Here is a 10394-nt window from a genome sequence, read left to right as displayed (position 1 = left end):
GTGCAATCAAAAGTGTATATTATAATATTAGCTTTGTTTTTTTTTTTCGAAGAACTGAAGTGAACTCCCTGCAAATAGCACAATCAGTGTACACCAGGGTGTTCTTTTGACGAGAAGTGACGTTAACCCTGACTGTTTCTTTTCGAAATGCAAAATGTCCAGTTCTAGCAGTTCTCTGAACTGCTTGATCTAGGTCTCTGAATAGTGTAGCCAGTTCAGTTATAGTGAGTGCAAGGAATACACGTGGGAGAAGTACAATTAAATACCATTAAATACGGTAGATCTGGTAGACTCCTTTACGTATGTACACTCTTACATCTATCGTCGAACTAAAAGAAATTTTTAAAAATGAGTAAAACTCTAGAAACTACTGAAAGAGGTATTTTAAAAAGGGATGGAGAGGGAAATATAATAATAAAAGATAATGGATGTGTAATATGTGTTATGGAAGGTATTTACAAATTTTTAAAAATATTATAAAGTGCATGAGGAAGTTATATCAGTAAAATTAATTATTAAAATGCTTAATTACAGATGAAACTGAATATGATATAAATCATACAGAGATAGATTTTAATTATAAAAATATAAAACTTATCATTAATAATAAAACAATATTAATTCCATTAAATGATAATAATATTGCTGGTACATTTTTATTAACCATGGACGAAAAATACATATTTGTGAACGATTGCAATAAGGAAAATAGTCAAATCTTTAGATGGTGTGATGATAGTACAAAACTGTTTATATCATTATACAAAGAAACAAAAGATTTGTTTGCAATGAAGAAGATCAGAACAAAAAAAGCATTATGGGAAAATATAAGTTTAAAGATGAAGGGCTATGGATATGATATTAATTGTATACAAGCAAAAAATAAATATAAATCATCAGAAAGATCATATAAAAATGCAATTTGCAATAATCAGAAAAGTGGTAGAGGGCGTTTAACTTGTCCATATGAAATGTAAGTACAAATGAAATATTTATAATTAAAGTTGATATTGAAAATTATTATTGCAGGGAATTATCTGAGCTATTAGCCGATAAACATAATATAATCCCAGTAGCTCTCTCAGGAAACAATGGTTTAACTGTAAATACGGAATCATTTGACACGATAAGCACAATTGTGTAAGTATTTTATTAAATATTATCATTTATATTTGATATTAGATAATTTATTGAATTGCAACCATACAACAATTTACTAATGATGTAGTATAATGTATAATTTATTAATAGACCAGCTGAAGCCATCTCGGAGGAAAGAGAAACTTTATCACTTGAAGAAAGTGTCGATGATGTAGAAGCTATAGAACCAATACACTGTAGCAAACCGAAACCTGATTCGAATGCAGTTAAGTCACCAATTATTCAAAATGAACGAAAACTAATGGGGAAAACTGCCCGATAGTTAGACGTTTGTCAGAAAGCAATTAGTAGATTGGAAGAATCGATAACAGCTAAGCGTAATATTCAAACAGAGATCTTAGAAGAATACAAACAACTTAATGTTGCCTATCGAGATTATGTAAGACAATTAGAACATGCTAATGAATTTCGAAAAGAACGAAATGAACTACTAAAATAGCTAATTGCACGAAAAGATTAATTAAAATATACGCACTATATATAATTATGTTTTTAATAATAGGCCAGGAGAATTAAGACAAAATCTTTCAAATATAGCTCTAACGTGACGTAACTTAGATAACTACTGGAATCGCTCGGGAATGGTGCACCTATTGAAAATATCGAGGTGCGCCAGCTTGAAAAAGTGTGCTATTTGCATAAACAATGAAAAGGTGAAAAAAAATGCGAAAATTGCGTCTTTTTTCGGAAACAATCGCATATAACTCGGTAAGTGTGCATGTTAGAGAAAAAATGTATACTTATAAATTTGTTTGTTATGAAATTTTTTACGAGATAGAATTGGTCCGATATCCGTAGATTGAAATGTTCGCTGCAAAATGCTAGAAAATGCAAAAAAAATTAGGTAAAAAACAAGGTAATTTTAAATTATTTTTTTAATAATGAAAAATTAACCCAATCACGCCGTAAATTTATAGAAAAGTACTTGGCTGCAATACAAAACGAGAGCCGCAAGGCCGATTAAGATCGGATAGACAGTTTTCGCATATTGTAATTGTTAATTAACCTACCTCAACAAAAAGGCCTATTTTTTAATTTTGTGCCAGGCTCAAAGTTATGAATATTTTTTTGCGATCGCGCTTTTACACCTTCTTGGATTCTTTAACTATCATATACAATTGCTATCTTAACGATTTTTCAATTTTCAAACTTTTTAAAACCACTTAAAAAGTTATTAAAAATTGAAAAATCGTTAAGATAGCAATTGTATATGATAGTTAAAGAATCCAAGAAGGTGTAAAAGCGCGATCGCAAAAAAATATTCATAACTTTGAGCCTGGCACAAAATTAAAAAATAGGCCTTTTTGTTGAGGTAGGTTAATTAACAATTACAATATGCGAAAACTGTCTATCCGATCTTAATCGGCCTTGCGGCTCTCGTTTTGTATTGCAGCCAAGTACTTTTCTATAAATTTACGGCGTGATTGGGTTAATTTTTCATTATTAAAAAAATAATTTAAAATTACCTTGTTTTTTACCTAATTTTTTTTGCATTTTCTAGCATTTTGCAGCGAACATTTCAATCTACGGATATTGGACCAATTCTATCTCGTAAAAAATTTCATAACAAACAAATTTATAAGTATACATTTTTTCTCTAACATGCACACTTACCGAGTTATATGCGATTGTTTCCGAAAAAAGACGCAATTTTCGCATTTTTTTTCACCTTTTCATTGTTTATGCAAATAGCACACTTTTTCAAGCTGGCGCACCTCGATATTTTTAATAGGTGCACCATTCCCGAGCGATTCCAGTAGTTATCTAAGTTACGTCACGTTAGAGCCATGTCAATCTGTAACCCTCCTGGCCTATAAATAGTGTTAATTTAGTTTATTTTTGTTAAAAAATATTTTGAAATATTTAAAGATTACTTTAAACGTACCTAAAGTATTTGAAAAAAATAACTGTGATTTTAGCAATAATGTAATATTATTTCTTTTAAGTTTATTTTTGTAACAATTGCATATATGCTTACATTGATGTATATTTTAAACAGAATGCCCTTTTTGTTAGTTATTTTGCAACTTAAGAAAATATTAATTAAAATGTACAATGTATAATGTGATTTTAAGAAGCGAAGTTAATAATTTGCGTTTATTTTTGTTAAGAAAAATATTGTTAATTAATCAGATTAATTTGCACACACACCTACATACTTCAAAACAATAACTATGATTTTAATATTAAGTAACTGCAGTGAAGTAAAATGTGTTGCTGTAATATTTCCACAATGCGACTGATATTATAATTATATTATAAGGATAATAATTTGTGTAAATTATTATATATTTTCACAAAGTTTGATGAATAAAATATTTTATTTTATAAGCGAAACAAATTTACATTCTATTGACATATATTAAATCACATATTTCATCACGAATCTCTTTACCATTTTCTAATACAAAATCTGATTGAACAGGATCATTTAAATCATCAGTAAAATCAACAATTGCCTCTAAGACTTCAATATCGTCATCTGCAATATTATGCAATACACAGCAGGCACGTATTACTTTAACTATTTATACTATATTTCTTAATTTCAAGTGAAATAATTGCCTGAATCTTTGCTTCAGTCGTCCAAACGCATGCTCCACTACTACTCGGCACGAGCTGAATGTTTCATTAAAGTATTTTTGTTTGCGCGTTAAATGCCCATTATCCCTGTATGACACAAGTAGCTGTTTTAGGCATGGATATGCACTATCCCCCAAAATAAAATAATGATCTGGAATTATAACTACAATAATAAATAATGGAAAGAATTGTAATTATGAATGTATATTTTTTACGTATTTACTATCACACAGTACACTTAACACTAGATATACCAGACCAGTCAAAATGACTGTTTTTGGTATTTCAATTTAAAATTCCTACTACATGTAATTTTTTTTTCCTAATGATATCATGACTTTTCTAGTTATAACTAAAGAATTAATTTTATAAAGTTTACATTACTGTATATATGTTGTTAGTAAAAATAATTTGCGTTTTTGACACTTATACTAGTACCAGTAAAAATGACTGGTTCAATCACTGATATATCTAGTGTTAAATCATTGCATATAGATGAGTTTTTAAAAATCCTTGTGTCATGCACCGATCAAGGGTAACCTATATATACGTCAAGAAATCTCATCTTTTCATTTACTGCTCCTTGTAGTTGAATTGAAAAATTCTTTTTTCGATTATAATAAGAATCAGCATCTCTTCTAGGTTTGTCTATGATTACATGTGACCCGTCTATAGCACCTAAACATATTTTAATAATAAATTAAGTACTGTAACGTTGCGTTCCCGCAGCGTTACAATAGCTGCCATCTAGCGCTTTGCTAATCTCAAGCGCTAGATAGGCGGGTCGCGTGCGAACTAGGGAGTTATCAACCGATAAGTATTGATCTAGGATCGATAACTTGTCGGCTTCCTAGTGTCGCGCGATGGGTGTAGCGGGGCAGCGGCGGGACAGGCGCAGGGCCTTACCTGCTCCCGCGAACTGCCCCGACACACGTAGTTTAGAAGTCATAAGTGACACATAGTGCCCGAATCTGAGTTCCCCCAGCCGGTACGAACCCCAGAAGTGACAGCCGCTACCGGACAGAAATTGGAAGGCACGAAAAAGTGCAGCGACTGCCACCGCCACGAATCCATACCGGCCAGAGGAAACCTACTACCCTAAGGGCGAGAATTAAGGGCGAGAGCGAGAGAGAGAGAGAGAGAGAGAGGGAGACGGAGAGACTGAGAGCAGAGAGAGCGAGAGAGAGCAGGGGGATAGAAGAGAGCCAGCCCTTGTAAGCAGAAATTAGGGTGATTATTCGTTTTGTAGTAAAGTCCTGTGACGTCCCGGGGTGTGCTAGGGCTTTAGGGCTCGTAGCACCGAACGGTTTTATAGGGAACCGCTGGCCCAGCTCACCTGTCACGGGTAAGCGGGCAACTTAGCGGAGTGGTCATTCCGTCGGACCGATAACGAATATCTTAAAGAGTAAAAACGCGAATTAGTAGAAGTGTTCGCGATTACATCGATTCGTTGTGCGTTTGACCGTTGACAGGAACGTTCCCTTCAGTCAGTCAAGGCCGCGGACTTAGCATAATTATCGGGAGGACTCGTGACCTTAGACGTTCGGGAGTAAACAATCCGGGTCGTTGTTGTGTTTGAGTACGCGGAAACGGAGTGAGTGCGAATAACCGTCTCGCAACGCGCACGCGCGGGAAGAGGGACTTATCCGCGTAGCGCCGCGTAGTAGTTAACTGAGGAATCCGCCGGTGGCGCGCGAGTACCGCGCGACTCGGTGGGACCGCCGCGAACGCCACTAGCGGCTCGAGCGCGAGGTTAGCTAGTACGTCATCGGGACTTCAGCCGCGTTCGCACTACTTAGGCCGCGTCCACATTTAGGACCTAGCGTAACACCCCAAGAACGAGTAAAGCGAACCGGGTCTCGTATTGATAACCGACTTTATAATAAAGAGAGTTTGACCGCAGTTATTGAGTTATTGTATTAGCACCCCATCCCAGATATTCGCGTACGAGGGTTAGAACCCCCTCTGTATAAATAAATATTCGGGTATTATCCAAAGTACATCGAAGGCGCCCGGGTCTTGTAGGAAGTCGCCTATTGGGACGCGAACGCGATCGGTGAGGGATCACTCCTCCCTCCCCTTCTATACTATCCCTAAGGATAGCCAGTAGCGTCACAGTACATGCAGAGTACCACAACTTTTTTAATATTTTTTATATTACAAAAAATTACACATAGGTACACTTCATTTAAATTAAAATATTCAAAGACTAATAAATGTACGAACCTATTATTTTACGAAACCCTTTGTTTTCTTCAAAATATCTTGCTGTCTCTTCTTTTTCTGTTGATGTAGGATATTTTATATACTGAGGAGCTATTAACAATATAAAATTAGTCACTCTATTGATAATATTAAATAGGGTGCTAATTGAGATGTCAAATCCATCCGATACATCCCTATACGATGATGTTTCATGTCCTACAAACCACAAATAACAAAGTATATGTTTTGAGGCTGTTATTTTTGTGCGTCCTCCAAGATCTAAATGAAAAAAGTACAATTATTTACAAAATCATAATTTATATATATATATTAAGTAACATACTTTCTAGAGAGGTAAATATTTCCGATACTTGAAATCTTTCAATTAAATTATCCACTACATGTCGTGTCAAGCGGAAATGCATTCTAAAATCAATGCTATTATAATTGTTGATTACATTTTCTACTTAATTTGTAATTCTTATGTGTTTAATTTTGTCCAGTCTTTGAACAGTTTCATTTAAGATAAATAATAATAAATTCTCATATGAAAAAATTGAAATATAGTTAATTTAAACTTTAAGGAAAAAAATTAATAAATGTTGCTTTTCGTTTGTATATTACCTTCATCATCTTCAATAAATGGCTATACTTTATTTATTATCAATTCTTCTTCAGAAGAAGAAGAATTAAATAAATCAATCGGTCCTTTAGATTCCTTTTTAAACTTATTATATGCGATTTGACATTAATAGCACGTGTACTTTTATAAAAGCTGCTTTTCTTCTCTTGTTAGTTGATTGGTTAGAGAGATTTACTACATAAAGTGCCAACTTTTGTGTAAAAGTATGTTCTTTTGACTTACTGCTTGAACTCTTGTCGTCTGTTGCATTAATAAGAGCTTTTCTTCACTGCTTATTTCAGTTCAGTTCAGTTCAGTTCAACTTCAGATTTAGTTCAGTACGATGGCTTAAAAAAAAAACAAAGCTTTTGATATAAAATATCATTAAGTACCTGTCGAACAGTGGATAAAAAATGTACACGTTATTTTCAGTTAAACTGTTCTGCGTTAAACAAATCTACACTGAGAGAAATCTAAATAGTAAATTTAACTATACGATCATTACGAACTCAACTATACGAAGTGGACGTTTATTTTCAGAAATCAGATCCAGATCTCGGATCAAACTTACCGTAGTGTCGCAACTTACGAAAAAAAAATACTAGATCACCCTAGAATAATCCGGATCTAGTGAGGAGGCTTTCGCTAGAGTGAATCCGGATCCAGATTTAAGTAGAGTAATTAGGGCCTATTCAAGTGTGGAAATTTTAGCTGTCATTAGTGGCATTATTCTAATCAACAAAAGGTAAATATTAAATTTCCAATTTGTTTTGCTAAAGATAAAGAAAGAAGTATAATAATCATTAATAATTTTCAATTTTTATATAATATATTAATTTTCTTACATAATTTCTCTTAATAACATATTATTTACAGATTAAACAATGGATTATATGAATTTATGGAATATTTTATTTGAAAATAATGAGGAGGAAGATAATAATACATCATCTTCCTCCTCATCATTTTCAAATAAAATATTCCATAAATTCATATAATCCATTGTTTAATCTGTAAATAATATGTTATTAAGAGAAATTATGTAAGAAAATTAATATATTATATAAAAATTGAAAATTATTAATGATTATTATACTTCTTTCTTTATCTTTAGCAAAACAAATTGGAAATTTAATATTTACCTTTTGTTGATTAGAATAATGCTACTAATGACAGCTAAAATTTCCACACTTGAATAGGCCCTAATTACTCTACTTAAATCTGGATCCGGATTCACTCTAGCGAAAGCCTCCTCACTAGATCCGTATTAGTCTAGGGTGATCTAGTTTTTTTTTTCGTAAGCTGCGACACTGCGGTAAGTCTGATCCGAGATGTGGATCTAATCCCTGAAAATAATCGCGTCAGGAACTATACAGGGTCTTTTCCTAACAGCGGAGCATAGGAGATTCGTGTTAGTTGACTATAGCACTCGGAATGATCGAATCTGAGAGCGCTGATTGGTCATTATTACGTAGTACCAACAGATAATAAGCCGTTACCAATAGTTGGATACAAAAAATGAGATTCATCCGCCATATTGGTGTGGAGAAATGTTTACATGCTAATCCTAGCAGAAAGAGGTGTAAAATGGAGAAATGTCAAATGGTAAGGTTACTAAAGTAAAAATTGAAAATAATGAATGAAAAGTACGAATATTCTTCATTTTCATTCAAAGTATTCAATTTTTACTTTAGTAACGACAACATTTGACATTTTTCCATTTTACACCTCTTTCTGCTACGATCAGCATGTAAACATTTCTCCACACCAAAATGGCGGATGAATCTCATTTTTCGTATCCAACTATTGGTAACGGCCTATTATATGTTGGTACTACGCAATATTGACCAATCAGCGCTCTCAGATTCCATCATTCCGAGTGCTATAGTCAACTAACACGAATCTCCTATGCTCCGCTGTTAGGAAAAGACTGTATTTTTATGTTCAATGTACTATATGTATGTTAAAAGTCACTATAAATATAGTAACTTTACCTAAACTTACATATTACTGGCAACTATACTAAATATAGAGCGAAATGTCCTCAAATATTTCAAAATAGTGATATGAAGTAAAATGTTATTGTCAGCATAACTATTTCCTTCGATCAAACTTTTATATCACTATATAGTGAACAAGACAATATCGCTCAACTTTTTTGGAATAGTAAGCACTACTTTTTTTGATCATTGAAAGTACTATATTATTAATAGTAAAGGAACATTTTCTTTCCAATCATATAGTTGCTGCAATTTCACTCTATATATGTATATTGACATCACCTATGCATGATATAATAAAAATTGTGATTTAAGGAATATTTAATTTTAAATGCACTATGCTTTAAACACTATATAAAATACATAAAGTCTTGATTTATTTTATATTTGTCAATATAAGGAATATATATAAAAAAAATAATTGTATGATTGGAAAAGAAAGAAGAGCCCCTTGAATTATCGAAAGTGAGAGTAATGAAGGTATAAAAGTAGAAGATATTATAACTATATAAAAATTTATAAATTGTTTTCCAATAATACAAAATGATTATATATCCTATTTGCAATATCACAATATATTTTCTTAATTTGTTTTTTTAAGAAATGTAACATTGTAGCTTCCACATATATAATAATTTTAATTGTATTATTTTGTAAATAATGCAACAAGGTGTCTCCGTTGTCGGTAAAATGTACTCGTTCCAAAAATAAATCTGTCAATATTGGGGAATTCATCAATAACTTGGAAATATTTTCTGATGAAAATGTATATCCACCATATAGTTTTATTTCTTTTAAATTATGAAAAGCATGAGGAAAAATTGAAAATGGTATTAGTTTACATTGGTCCAAAGTAATTTTTTTTAAGAAAAGATTATTTTCAATAGTAAATTCAATAGTTAGTGGAAATTCTAAAACAAAAATTAATTATACAGCATAATATTGATTTTATTTGTGAATATAATTTTTTGATAAATATGTCTATATAAACTTACTTGACAAAGACAGTGTTTCCAAATATGGCATATTTCCAATTAAATTATTAATATTAGAAATATCAACGCCATTAAAACCTGCTATGTAAAGTTCCTTAAGATTAAATCCAATAAAATTCACTCTTGACTGTATATTAAAATATTGGTATGAATACATAAAATTTTCCAATTGTTCTATTCGTAGAATCTTCAAATCAGTTTCATTTATATTTTGTAAAAAAGCTGATAATGATATTGATGTGCTAACCCAGTCACATTTTAATAATTCCAATTTCTTCACCTGAATGTTATTTAGAATATAGCCTGAAATATGTTAAAATTAATTATAATGGTCTAACAGAATGAAATAATTAAAAGAAAATAGAAAAGTACCTCGTTTAAGTATGACAGCATTAGCTTCCTACAATTAGTTATATATAAGTTACGAAAAGGTAATATTGTTCTAATTAAACCTTTCGTATTACAAAAATTGTTGTTTGCTACACCAAACGTTTCCAAATTTTTAACATTATTCTCACTGAATGCATTAAAAAATTGGTTTATCTGTACATCACAACTTCCACTCGTTTCTCCTATTATTAAATGTTGAAGTTGTGGGCATATTTTGCATATATTTGGAATCAATGCAGAGGAAATCTTAACTCCACTAAGATTGATGTGTGTCAGCATTGGGTGCATACTCCTTATCTTGAAAAATTGTTGAAATATTGATGGATCTACATTTGTAAATAGTTCAATGTCTTCTAATAAGAGATTAGAAATTAAAGACTTCCTTTTATGTTTCATATTTCCCAAAAGGGTATTCATTAGTACGTTGGTTATAGGATG

At 31.9% G+C, this 10394-nt stretch overlaps 1 protein-coding gene and 1 pseudogene across 1 annotated transcript; one reads left to right on the top strand and one right to left on the bottom strand.

Moving 5' to 3' along the window:
* The first annotated feature begins 348 nt into the window (after positions 1 to 348).
* Positions 349 to 1600, top strand: LOC136776135 (uncharacterized). The gene is made up of 5 exons (XM_066731509.1): positions 349 to 451; positions 535 to 973; positions 1030 to 1140; positions 1252 to 1366; positions 1424 to 1600. Exons 1-5 carry the CDS (start codon positions 349 to 351, stop codon positions 1598 to 1600), a joined length of 945 nt encoding a protein of 314 aa, XP_066587606.1.
* Positions 1601 to 2940: 1340 nt separating this feature from the next.
* Positions 2941 to 6374, bottom strand: LOC136776134 (uncharacterized; annotated as a pseudogene).
* Between the last annotated feature and the right edge of the window lie 4020 nt (positions 6375 to 10394).

The sequence above is a fragment of the Prorops nasuta genome, unplaced genomic scaffold (assembly GCF_024137725.1).
Source record: "Prorops nasuta isolate Cenicafe-Biocafe unplaced genomic scaffold, Cenicafe_Pnas_1.2 PNAS00009, whole genome shotgun sequence".
Classification (NCBI taxonomy): Eukaryota; Metazoa; Arthropoda; class Insecta; order Hymenoptera; family Bethylidae; genus Prorops; species Prorops nasuta.
The sequence above is the reverse complement of the archived record's forward strand: the minus strand, read 5'-3'. Positions and strand labels throughout refer to the sequence as shown.

Coding starts and splice junctions, on each gene's coding strand:
- LOC136776135 (XM_066731509.1), top strand. CDS start 349: ATGAGTAAAACTCTAGAAACTACTGAAAGAGGTATTTTAAAAAGGGAT. Junction 974..1,029: donor TTAACTTGTCCATATGAAAT/GTAAGTACAAAT, acceptor TTATTATTGCAG/GGAATTATCTGAGCTATTAG. Junction 1,367..1,423: donor CGAAACCTGATTCGAATGCA/GTTAAGTCACCA, acceptor ACTGCCCGATAG/TTAGACGTTTGTCAGAAAGC.